Genomic DNA, 13249 nt, shown 5'->3' with positions numbered 1-13249 from the left:
AATTATATTTTCACATACTCATAGACCCAAACTTTGTGATATCATCCTTAGGATTGGTAGGGATATGAGACACATCAGGACACACAAAATGTCTCAAAATACCAGAGGCCCTCAAAGACAATTCACATAAAGAAACACAAATAAAGAAAAATAAAATGAAGAGTTATGTAAAAGCCTGTTTATTTATTTTGCCAACGATATCACAATAGGTTCAATGTACTTCCATATAAAGGGGTTAGGCTAAATTAACAAATGTTATCATGGGTACATACAGGGAAACTTTTACTGATTATTTGCCATGTACTTCCGCTTGAAATGTGATGGATGAACCCTTAAAACCAAAATAAAGGCGATTTGTACAGCCAACCTGACTTTCTTGTCAGGCTTGCCATGTTGTTTTTCCACTACCGGAAGTCAGAGCTCATCGACTGCCTCACACAGCCCAGTGCGCGTTCCAGAGTTTAAAGTGTGGAGAGTGCAGCTCTTCTGGAGCTGCTGGGGGCGCTGCTGTGGACTCTGTGGGCTTTGCTGGAGGTAAAAGTTCACCCAAACGTAACGTGTCACCAGACTGTCCCCGCCGCGCCGGTGTCACTCCACCCGGCTGCTCCTGCTCACACGCCCCGGTACCCGAGCTGACCCCCGCCGCACCGCAGACAGAATGGCCAAAAAGCGGAGAGAACAACGGGAGACGGACGGTCTGTCGTCGGCTCGGGAGGAGCTGAAAACAGCCGCAAACGACCCTCCAGTCGTGAAAGGTGAGTTTACCGGAGGCGGCTAATGGTTAACTGTTAGCCCGAGCGGAGCGGAGCGGGGGGGGGGGGGGGGGGGGGACACACACCTGAAGGCGATACGGACACGTTGAGCAGTGAGACGGGGGACTTTAGTGCACTTTGTGATTTGAGGCCGGTCGGGAGTGCTACTGTTAGCCAACAGCTAACTACAGTTAGCCTGATAACGGAGGACAAAGGCAAAGATAAACAACGCGAAGAACAAAACAAAAATACGATATAAATCACCTGAAACTTGGTGAATCAAATTGGGTTTATGTAACTGAAGTTCTCTGAATCTAATGTTCAAATGGTTCCACCAGCTATATAAAGATTTTATTCACAAAGACGTTACATATCGTGTTGCAATGACCAACAGAAGTACTGACAGTAACTCCACAAAACACCGATTAAGATCTAAACTGATTTCCGTCACAAATTTACATCTTCAACTGTTCTGTTCCTTCGATCTGGAGATAATTCACATGATTATCCAAAATATTTGCACTTAAACTTTTATACAGCTGCAGACTATAAGATATAAATCACAATAAAATGTAGCTGCTTAATGCTAAGCGAATGCGCAACAAACGTGCTCCTTGTTGTAACGAATAGCAATTAATATTAAATGACATATTGACTGTTAGTAAGCACACATTCCTGAAGAGAACAAAGCTCAGAGCTACAAAGTGAATTTCCACACCTTCAAAACAAAACAGAAATATCAATCAATGGGCAAATAAGAGATGCTGTACAATTCTGTAAAGTGAAAAATCATTGCCTTCATCTGTTAGATCTAAATCTGTATCCATTGCTTGGTAGTTGGGCTATAATCTGAGTTCTATAACAATGCAATTCCCAGTAAAAAAATTATATTTTTTTGCATTGATGAGGCTGAAGTCCATAAGTATCCTCTCATCTTTGTTGCAAGTATGATTTTCCAAGTGTAAACTCGGCAAGAAAAGTTTGGTATCCAATAAACCATTCACATGATTTTAATACTCATACATGCATTATTATAGTAACATATCAGTGTGTGGTTTATAAAATATTTACATTGTGAAAACATGTTGTAAAGTGACATTCACATTTACTTATGTTGAGGGCATGAAAAAAAACTTAAAAATAGTGGCATTTCATCACGATCACTGACTTGCTGGTTGAAGTGATTAAAGTCAAATGATAGTGGTATTTTTATTCTGCTAAGATGCCTTGAAGATGAGTAACTTCAGTGAAAAGTCCAACAGTCAACTTGACTTCACCAGTTTACTCTGTGGGTAAATGATTACCAAAAATCAAAAGAAGCCTGTGGAACTGCACACAAATTCCTCTTTAGATTGTTTTTATTTCCCACTGTATGTTCACATCCACGGCCCAAAACCTCGGCCCAGACCATCCCTATGTTGAAAGGTGTCTCCTCTTGATCTCTACTCTTTGTCGCTGTAACAAGATGAAACAGCTGCAAATTTGTCAAACACAAAGCGACGCAGCCAATTAAACAAAGAGAAGTTCTGATAAATTACTAGAATTTTAAATTGTGGCGTCAGTATAAACTTTGTTTTCATTTGATTGCACTTGTTGAAAGTCGACATGGATGTGATAACTTTTAGTACGTAAATATATGAGATTAATGAATAATTTGGTTTATTCAATTTTTTTTAAAGCTCCTTTTTAGAGTTTAGACCTATTTTAAGAATATTAATTTACATAGATCTTATGAGGAAGAAGCACAACCATTTATTGGCATTAATGAACATCCCGAAACCTTAAGTAATAATCTTTTAAGCAAATTTTTGATGTGTCCTAAACTATTAACAAGTGACGCAAAGCAGAGAAGCAAATTACACAAGGCTTCCCAGCAGTGGACCTGGTAGTTTTTCAGGTGAAAGTTATTATTTATCAGGTAAATAACATATATTTTTTCTCTCACAGAGGCTCAACCTAAGGCAGAGGGCTCAGCACGCATGTCTCTACTCATCCTGGTGTCCGTCTTTGCCTGCTCCGCCTCCGTCATGTACCTGGTCTACAAGAACTTCCCCGAGCTTCAAGAGTAAGTTAACTTGTTTAAGGGAAATGACATGTAATTTTCAAACTGCATTTGTAGCCATGCTTGAGTAATGTGAAACATGTAAACTTGTTTCAGTGTGAAGTGGAGGAATAAATGTTACTATCATTTGTTTTCAATAAAACAAAAAACCCAACAACTATTCTTTGAGATGAAGCAAGTATTTTGCATAGATATTTTGGCCAATATGTTTTGGATTGATTCTGCTGGTTTCTAATGGCTTTATAGTCAGAAAATCAAATCTGCATGTCAAATACATGACAGAAAATGGTATTTATATACATAGAGCAGCACTGCACAGTTCTTTAAGTTATTTTGACGCCTGTGTTTGGGCCGACTTTATAAACAGTTGCATTTTCCTTTGTCTGTTTCAAGATATATTCGTGATACTTCTTTACATACAGCTTCTATGAACATCCCTCAAATTGTATCAAAATAGGAATAAGTAAAATTAAGCAACGTATTGACTAATACACATCTGTTAACCACTTGAAATCTGATGTTTGTTCCACGAACCTGTTGATGAAGGTCATGACTTTTATGATATTTATGGGAACAGTTCAAACAAATAGAAGAATCAATAACTCAAGACTTTGGAGGTGCAGGGTTGTTGGTCTTTCAGGGATTCATTGTTTTTAGGTGTGTATTAGCTTGACAGTAAAACAGCCAATCCTACATTCATCAGCTGAGCAAACCAAATGTTGGCAGTGGGACAGATTTGCATCCACGTACTGTTTTTCTATTCTTAGGAACACTGTGTTGGTGGTTTTCACCTGTTTCTTTAAAATCAGACTGACTTGCTGCCAGCAAAGTCACCAAATATGACAAAATGTCTTTGGAGGTTAAGGTCAAACTGAACTGCTGACTTTATCACGATTCTGAACATTTACATTTGCTATTAAAATGGTTTACGGTTTTATCATTTTCTTTCTTTTTTCTTTTTTCAGTGATGAAATGGAAAAAATCAAGATCCCAAAAGACATGGACGACGCCAAAGCTTTGGGAACTGTGTTGTCCAAATATAAAGACACTTACTATACGCAGGTGTTGGTGGCCTACTTTGCAACATATGTTTTGTATCCTTGGAGTGAACATGCACCTATTTATTTATTTTTTTAGATGGACGTATTGTTATTGTGAATGTTTGTAGAAGCACTTTGTCAAAAACAAAACCTTGGAAGACCAGTTTTTTTTGTTTTGTTTTGTTTGATCCTGTTAATTTATTTGCTGGTAGGCTACTAAGCCTAGTACACACTTTTCTCAGTTAAGCTCTAAAATGATCTTCTGGAGTTCAGAGTGCCGACGCACAGCACAAAGACTCGTTCAGCAGCATATTCATCCACACATCTTCGACTTCACTTTATCTAGCTTAACCTGATAGATGATTTGGAGTCACTCTTTGCTTGTATCCAGGGTGTCGGCTCTGAATCTGCTGACTCATCCAGGTCAATGAATCTCCTGCTCCAAGTCATGTATTTCCTGTGTGCCGTCAAACACATCTGTAGCTGTTCAAATGCAAGACAAAAGATCGCCTGTTGGGTTTGGCTGGCCTTTCAGTAATGGCGGGAAAGAAAACAAATGTGGTGGAGTTGAAGAAATACTGAGAGTACCTTTTCCATCTGTTCTGCGTAGTTTTTTGATGGTTTTAGATCAACGAATAGAAAAAAACAAACAGAATCAGGGCAGACTGTAGAGGGTGTTGTTTTATATACTTTAGTTTATTCGTATGATCAAACACATCTGTGCCATGATTATGACTTTGCAAAGTTGTTCCCCTTGACTTTTCTATAAGCCTCCAGACATTTGCGATCCCTGGATCGATCTTCCTGAGCATCCTGTCTGGATATCTCTACCCTTTCCCCTTGGCGCTTTTCTTAGTCTGCTTGGTGAGTAAGAACGGTAAATGTGATTAAAACCAAATGTTGTGCTGTTCATTTGGATGTTTCCCATCACACTCGTTTGTACGTCTTCTAACACACAGGTCACCTCTGTGTTAAAAGCTGATTGTTATTATATCGTTAACGTGTGCAGAGATATTTTGTCTGGTTGAACTTTATTCACAAGCTAACGTGTTCCAGTCTTTGTAATTCTCTACTGATTTATCTGAATTCCTGCCACAATCACAAACTCACCAGACTGACCTCAGTTCCTGAACTTGTATCATGTCATGTGTGCAGCTTTGCGTCATGCAGTAAATAGCCAACTGTGGCCACTTTGGGTTGGGTTTCCCTTATTCTGCAATGGCTTTGTTCCTTAATGTCTGTGACAATATGTTGCCTGCATAAGCAGTTCCTGTTTGCGCAGGTCGTTGCTGCAACTGACGAGAAGAGCAGTGGCGAAAGTGAAATCGCACTACCAGCCAATGTCTTTTCTTAGAAATTAGTGGTTGTCATGGATATTATGCTAATTATTGAAAACGATGTTTTCTTTGAATGTATTGTATTCATGTGTTTGTGTTCCCACCTATATACTGCAGGAATAGGTTACTACTTTTTTATGGCGATGCAATAACCCGCATTTCTTAAACTGCTGGTATTAAATAGCAGCTGTGTGATGACATGTTGGAGTCAGTCATTCTGTGTTTTGTCTGTTGGCAGTGCTCCGGTCTGGGCGCTTCGTTCTGCTACATGCTGTCATATCTAGTGGGCAGACCCATGGTCTACAAGTATCTCACAGAGAGAGCACACAAATGGTCTCAGCAGGTGAGCTCTTCCATTAAAAGAATTGTGTCTTGAATGAATATTTTAAAAAGAAAAAGCCTGTGCGGGTGTAAAACAAAAATCCATACATATCAAAGAAAAGTGAATGATAAACATAAAAATGAATGCAAATTACGTTTTGCTTAACCAATTAACTGTTTCAAGCTATTAATACTTATAATAACGATGATGCTTTTGACAGTTTGTAAAAATAAATCTGTGTTCCATGTGGCATTGATGTAAAGGGCTTAAAACCAGTGAGAAACAAATGCAATTACAACAATGAGCTAAGTGCAAAGATTAATTCAATTCAATTCAATTTTATTTGTAAAGCACTAAATCACATCAACAAACATCTCAAAGCGCTCTTACAATGATAGAGTACAACAGAACCCAACTAAAAGATTAAGATTGCATTATCCAGCCCAAATATACTTACAACTCAGGCTTTAATAAAAATGAATGTTTTCAGTCCCTCTTTGGAGCTCTGGACAGATGGACAGAGAAAGTGTTTCATGGGCCAGATGCCTGGCCTATCATACTTGCACTCCACTGACAGGATTTGTGTCTGCATATAATCCCATGACTATAACTCATTGACTCATTTTGGTGTCTAGAAAATCCAGAAACTACTGAGGAGCAGAGAAATTGAGCTTTGCCCTCCTATACTAATCCACCCTCCAATCACAGAAAACTCTCTGAGAGGAGTCACAAATTTGTAACATAATTAAAAAAACACACACACACCATAATATAAACAACCTGTCAGGTATTTAAAAGGTGAAGTCATATTGCAAAAAGGGGCAAAAGCACAGACTAATTTTCAAATAATTCTATAGCCTTGAAATGATAATACTTGCAGGCAACTCAATATAATTCTAGTCATGAACGACTCCATTGATTGATCTGACACCACGTCAAGCTGGAGTTTTAGTGCTTTTAGTATTTTGGATTAATACAACAGTCTTCTGGTGCAGAGTCAGTCAAACAGATCATTAGAAACCTCACAAATGGTTGTATTAAAGATCTTCTGTACTGGATGAGCATTTGGTGCACTTTTGTACTTAATGAACATTGTTGTTGACAGGTTGACAAACATAGAGATCATTTAATCAATTACATCATCTTCCTGAGGATAACCCCGTTTCTTCCCAACTGGTTCATCAACATCACCTCACCTGTCATCAATGTGCCATTGGGAGTTTTCTTCGTTGGCACTTTCCTCGGTAATACTCTCTGCCCCTATCACTTGATTGGTTTCTTTGTTTATTTGTCGTCACTGACTCGCCTTCTCTTTAACCTGGCTCATCGACAGGAGTGGCGCCGCCATCCTTTGTAGCGATCAACGCTGGCACGACGCTGTACAAACTGACCACAGCTGGCGAGGCCGTGTCCTGGAACTCGCTGGCTGTGCTCGGAGTGCTCGCTGTTCTGTCCATCTTGCCCGTCTGCTTCCAGAAAAAGCTGCAGCAGAAACTAGAGTAGAAGAGCGAACGCCCCCCACCCCACCCCCACCCTACCCCACCTCCGCTCAGGAAAGCGCCGCTGTCACTCACGCAGCTCTGCCTCGGTCTTGGACACGGCGGCGGGTGTGCTGCTGCTGGAGGAATCTGAGCGTTGACTCAGCGAACACTCACTGGCCACAAAATGCATGCAGTGGTGGGTTGTACCTGATGTTCAGTAGAGCTGGCCGCTGCCTGCACTCGTTTTTTGTTCTTCTTCTTCTATTCTTTCATGTTGTCAATGTTGGCACGTCGTGTAAATAGGAGCGATTAAGTTTGTCTTGGTTTTATTTAAGCTTCTTTTCATTGTTTTATTCTTGCCAGACGATTAAAGGTGCTACTTTTAGTGCTGATATGGCCTGAACAGTGTACTTAGCAGTGAACTTCTGTTTTTTAAAGTACTGGAATAACAGTTACATTAACTTTGTCAGCAACATATCAATTACTACATCCAGATGGTAGCACCTTTATCTCTCACACTCTTTTTATTATTTATTTTAGCATTCATGTTGAACCTGATGTCAGCCACCACCGCAGCAATAACTCAGACTACTGTAAAAAGGAGATTGTACTTTTTCCAAAGGTAAATCTCACTGCACGGAACGAGGAAGAATTAATGAAAATGTAAGATCAGCTGTTGTAATACCACGGGCCTATTCCCATGTTGTTTCTCAAAAGTCGCATCAATCCACCCCCTCACAATGGTCCTTTTTCTTTTATCCTTTGTCCACTTGAAGCAGCGCTTTTCTACCAGATGTTGTAGAAATCAGACAAAGATGACGTTTCATTTCAAACACGGGACATCCAGGTGGCAGGGTGTCACACTCCAAGCACTGCTCCTTTCCATCGCCAACTTTTCAGTAAAAAGTGAATATAGATTTCATAAACGCACTGAACTGTGTGTCTGTCTGTGTGGGGCTGAATATGTGCTACTATCAGGGAAGTTGGTAAAACTGCTCTGTGAATTAAAAAAAAAAAAAAGTTTGATATGGGCTTCTAAGTTCTGAATGAGGTGTATTTATAATAATGCACCTGTATGTGTGTACTGTGATCATATGTGTTCATCTCTGCTCCATGATATTTGCTATGCCTTTTAAAAACTGGTGTTCAAGTCTATATATATATATATATATATATACACATTGGACGATACTCCAGTACCCTCAATAAGACTGCCAACAAGCTGTGAGGCGCCTGAGCCTTACTTTGCTTTTACTGCTTCCATTCTTTTCCAGGGGGGAAAAAAAACAAATCTGTTATGATGCCTGGTTTATGTTGCAAGTTTGTGATCTTCAATTTGTTTTGAATGGCCTGACTAATTATGTCCTGTGATGTTAAAGCTTCCTGTCTTTCTCTCCGCTTGGATATTTCGCCCGTGTACTGAGAGAATCCATTGCTGCTATTCACTGCTATAAACTCTGGTTGGTGACCAGAAACGTTAACGCGGTGACTGTACATGCAGGTACACATGTCTCATACAACACACTTACCCACAGTCTCTTAAAATTGCACATTTACAGCTAATTGTGCATTGTGTAAATCCCTGTTTTTGCTTTGATGTCTTAACAGTTTAATTTCTCAAACCCCCAAAAATGACTGCAGAAGCATCCATATACTGAATGTTAAAGCAGGATACCTTACTAGTTTCCACTGTTGTACAGGAGGGCTGCATTGTACACCTATTATATTAGAACATGTAACTTCAGTCGGTGACCTGGAAACGTGGCGAAATGTAACCCAAATCCTAAAAAATTTCATGTTTGTCCTCACATCAGAAAAGCTATTGATAACTTTCTTTTAATTCCTTGAAATCTGCCATGTAACTGATTTTAGATGTTTTATTGATTGTCTTAACTAAATTATTTGAACCTTATGCCTCTTCTGAAAGCCAGACATGAACGCTGACTGCACGTGTTGTTTATGTTCTATTACCCAATCCAAGATGTTGACTAATTATTCTGTAACTCTCTGTTCACATTTCAAAAGGCAGTATTATTTTCTCCTGAGCAGTGATGTATTGCAATATTAAGTGTTTACAGATCACAGATTTCTGTCCTATCTAATCAAATTATTTTGGGGTTTTTTTGGGGAATATTTATTGAATCATTAAAATTATCTTTCCGAAATTTCACTGGTTCAATGATCTCTATATGGGCGGCAGAGTGATGTGATCAGTGTTTCCAGTTAAGAAGCTTCCTGGGTGGACTTTAGTCTATGTACACACATTTCTCTCAAGTATCGTTCACAAATTTGTCTAAATCTCAGCGCTTCTCCGTTTTTTGAGGCATGCTCACTGCCGGAATGTACACAAGAGCTGTTGCCCTTCAATGTTCATTTCTCAGCCGTAAGCTATCTCCAGTGGTGTTTCAGAGAACTGGACAGTACATCCATTCAAACATCACAACTGTAGACCACATGGTGGCGGTGGGGTCATGGTATGGGCAGGCGTACGTTATGGACAATGAACACAGGTGAATATTATTGATGGCATTTTAAATACGCAGAGATACCGTGACGAGATCTTAAGGCCCATTGTTGTGCCAGTCGTCCACGCTCATCACCTCGCGTTGCAGCGTGACATTGCACGGCCACATGTTGCAAGCATCTGGACACAATTCCTGGGAGCTTAAAACGAACCTGTTCTTGCAATGGCCAGCGTGCTCACCGGACATGCTTGGGATGCTCTGGATCGGCGTGTATGACAGCGTCTTCCGATTCTGCCCAGTATCCATCAAGTTGGCACGACCATTAAAGAGGAGTGGACCAACATTTCACAAGCCACAATCATCAATCTGATCCACTCTATGCAAAGGAGGCGTGTTTCATTGCATGGGGCAAATCGTGGTCACACCAGGTATCACCCCCCAAAACAGTAAAATGGCACAATCTAGAGTGTCCTTCCTTTTATTGTGGCCAGCCTAGCGCATGGATTATCTTGGCAAAGGAGAACTGCTCACCAACACAGATGTATACATATTTATGAGCAGTATTCAAGAGAAATATGTCTTTTGTGTATTTAGTAAAAGTCAAAGGTGTTTGAGTTCAGCTCATGAAAAATGGGAGCAAAAACAAGTGTTGCATTTATATTTTTGTTGAGTGTAGGAATGGTAACTCCAAATGTTTCGTTCTGAAACTTTTTGAATTCATTTTTAATCCAAAGCCTGATTTTACCTAGACAGTTATCCAAATGTCCTTTCTTTGTTTTGAATGTTTTCACAGTCAAACTAGTCTCTTATTTTGCTACCATTGGAGTAGCTTGCTTTCACAACTATTTTTATTATATTATTACACTACTTTTGTTTTCTTTTACTATTACTATGTATTTTGACTCCATATGCTGTTCAGCTGTAACAAAACAACTGAAACACATTATGAACAACAGTTTCTTTGTCATTTCTAAGTTTTAGGTTTTTCCTTCGGGCTCGTTTTCGATCCTGTTTGACACTTTAGGGTTAATTTATCATTCTAAATTGTCCACAGTTAGTCACATATGAATGGCAACCAGTCCAGAGGGTACTATGCTTTATACCATAATCAGATGGGATTGACTCCAGCCACCCATGGAAGATACAGTATGGATGGATATACAGTATATGTGAAAATTTATTTACAGACATAAAAAATATAATTGTTCACATTTTTAAAAAAGATGATCGTTTTGATAAACGGATAAACAGGAAAGTGACAGAAACTGGTTGAGATGCTTTAGTCATGTGCAGAGGGAAAATGATGCTGATGATGGAGCTGGTATACCAAAAAAGAAAAGGAAGGCCACTGGCGTGAGGAAGGAGGCTGCTGGAGAGAGAGGAAATTAGAGGAAAATAATTCGCTATGGCAACCCATAACTGGAAAATTACAAAATTAGAGGTTGCGGCGCACATGAACTAGCTTTTTTCTTTTGGATGCATTTTACTCAATAAAACCATTAGTTGTAATCCAAACACATACTTTTAGAGCTGATTGATCATTGTATTTACTTTGCATTCACAAACTGATACGATCAAATACACTTCATTAACAGTTGCAATACCAAAGTGAAGGTATAGTGCCACCAGGTGGTGACATTGTGACAGCCGTTCAGCAGTGACTAACAACTATTCCACAGTTATATTGTAGTGTAGGCAGCAATGTGTTTCTACTACATGTAATAAGCAGGTACATTTCATCGATATGAAATGTAAACAGATGTCCAAATGCCTAGAGCATTTACCACAATATCTTTTCCAATATAAAAATAGAAAGTAATTGATCTGCTTATACATTTATATTGAATAGCTTTAGTTTTTGGATTTTGTACCTGCTAAATCGATTACCTCACGTTGAAACAAAAGCCAAAACAAGCCCTTCAAATAGCTTGAATGTATTTTGCAGTATGTGAGCTCACCAGCCCAGCTTGTTTGTGAGGCATCTGACAAGAGACTGTGAAATGAGGGGAGGCTGTTTTATAACCGCACAGTGCAGTGAGATGATACAAGCAGAAGGCCATAAAACAAATGATCAAAAATTATTATGAATTTTGTTCTTCTAGTCTTTCTGCGTCAGCATCCACTGTTACAGTAAATTATATTCACTACTTTCTGCATCAATGTTTTGAAAAGACAATTTCCCAAGATTGTTGAAGTCTTATATGAATAATACATAAATCATGATGATCTACACTCCCGTGATTCGTTCAATAGAAAACCACAAAGTCTCCAGTGCACAATTACGATTGTTAAATTAGGGCTCCACAGCAGTCAGGGATAATCTCGGCCTGGCTCATGCACAAACAGTACCACACATAAATGAACATTATTACAGCCAGGTTGCTAGTGAGGGATCATCATGCATTTCCATTACAACATCAGATTTTTTTTTTTTCTCATAGATTCACAAAGTTGGAAATAGACTAATCCGGAGGTAATATCTAGTTTTTTCCCTTTCATTTCATTAGGTTTTGTTTAACCTAGATAGAACAATAGATTAGAAGAACATTTCATATAAAATAATTACAGCACAGTAATAATCAAAACAACAGTATTGCACGAATTAAAAAATATTATCAGTATTGAGGATACAGAGGATGTTGATTGATGTAGCATACAGGCTGAATTATGGCACATCTGGCTGCGGTACAAATTCATTAGAAATGCTTCCCTCTCTCTTCCACAGACAATTATATCCATGGTAATTTTGAGACTGATTGTGATGATTAGGTTCAGTTGTCTGTAGCAATGTTTTTAATGCTATCACTATTAAATAGGACTTTATTAATGTCCATTTTATACCATTTTAATATCGAGCAACAATGATGGCAATAAAAAATAGGTTATTTTATTTGTTCTAGTAATGTATTTTAAAACAATGAACAAAAAATACATTTTTAATCCACCCAAATCTATTCTAAAAAAGGAAAATACTTTGTGTAGACTGAGTGATTTCAGACGTGAATGTTCTTGTTAAGTCTGGTTCACGATCAGCTGGGTCCTCGTTCTCGTCCTCGTCCTCGTTCAGACGTTTGTCGTTGTGTTTTGAAGGCCCACGCATCTTCCTGCCGGTGCCTTTATCGTGAAGGTCTGAGCCGGATGTGGCCACGGCTGTTGTTTTTAAGCGAGCTGCCTCCCTCCGTGTGGACTCGGTTGTGATTTTCGAGCTTCGCAGCGACGTCTCATCCGTGATGGCTGGCTCAAATCACGTCTCCGAGGCGCTTTAATATGCTCCGTGCTGCGGGAGTGACGGTAGCACCGGACCAGTCTCAAAATGACCACCGGCTTCAGCTCCGGTTCCTGCCGGTTCGCAGATTATTTTGTGATCTGCGGACTCGACACCGAAAGCGGGCTGGAACCCGACGAACTGTCCGGTAAGCGCGTTAGCCACCGGGGAGGGTGAAATGTCGGGCGGGTGAACGGAGGAGCGGGCTGTTTTTAACATCTCATCTGCGTTATTAAACCGTATTTTCTATGTATTAACGTTCACGCGGTTCAGCGTCCAGTCTTACATGTGTCGTGTGTTGTCGAGACGCGCAGGGGAGCGAACATTAGGCCAGGCCTAGCTCATCTTCTCCCAGCCTGTTTGCTCGCAGGGCTGCGGGGAGAAAAGCCAGCGGATTACTGGCCTGTTGTGTCCCTTTAACGTGCTGACATGCATTTTAATTCAGAGCCTGTCCACGAAGCCCCCTCCTGAATGGTACACTCGTTTATCCACCAGTGTCATTTCGGTGCGGGCGCAGTGTTCAGT

At 39.8% G+C, this 13249-nt stretch overlaps 2 protein-coding genes across 5 annotated transcripts in view; both read left to right on the top strand.

Moving 5' to 3' along the window:
* The first annotated feature begins 449 nt into the window (after positions 1 to 449).
* Positions 450 to 8000, top strand: tmem41b (transmembrane protein 41B). The gene is made up of 7 exons (XM_080489609.1): positions 450 to 755; positions 2700 to 2817; positions 3780 to 3908; positions 4625 to 4718; positions 5430 to 5534; positions 6619 to 6757; positions 6847 to 8000. Exons 1-7 carry the CDS (start codon positions 659 to 661, stop codon positions 7014 to 7016), a joined length of 852 nt encoding a protein of 283 aa, XP_080345735.1. The 5' UTR covers positions 450 to 658; the 3' UTR covers positions 7017 to 8000.
* Positions 8001 to 12614: 4614 nt separating this feature from the next.
* dennd5a (DENN/MADD domain containing 5A) overlaps positions 12615 to 13249 on the top strand; it is a 35406-nt gene continuing 34771 nt past the window's right edge. For 3 of the 4 annotated variants that reach the window (XM_080458109.1, XM_080458107.1, XM_080458106.1), the window contains exon 1: positions 12615 to 12872. In XM_080458109.1, coding sequence (XP_080314235.1) covers positions 12773 to 12872 — 100 coding nt within the window. In that variant the 5' untranslated portion in view covers positions 12615 to 12772. The remainder of the gene's footprint in view (positions 12873 to 13249) is intronic. The other variant, XM_080458108.1, reaches the window with a different exon arrangement.

This window comes from Lipophrys pholis, assembly GCF_963383615.2.
Source record: "Lipophrys pholis genome assembly, chromosome: 2".
Lineage (NCBI taxonomy): Eukaryota > Metazoa > Chordata > Actinopteri > Blenniiformes > Blenniidae > Lipophrys > Lipophrys pholis.
Note: the sequence above shows the minus strand (reverse complement) of the source record. Positions and strands in the feature narration are given on the sequence as shown.

Excerpts from the sequence above, each read along its gene's own strand:
- tmem41b (XM_080489609.1), top strand. The coding sequence starts at position 659 with ATGGCCAAAAAGCGGAGAGAACAACGGGAGACGGACGGTCTGTCGTCG. Across the intron at positions 756-2,699 it reads CGACCCTCCAGTCGTGAAAG|AGGCTCAACCTAAGGCAGAG; the intron begins GTGAGTTTACCG and ends TTTCTCTCACAG. Across the intron at positions 6,758-6,846 it reads CTTCGTTGGCACTTTCCTCG|GAGTGGCGCCGCCATCCTTT; the intron begins GTAATACTCTCT and ends GCTCATCGACAG.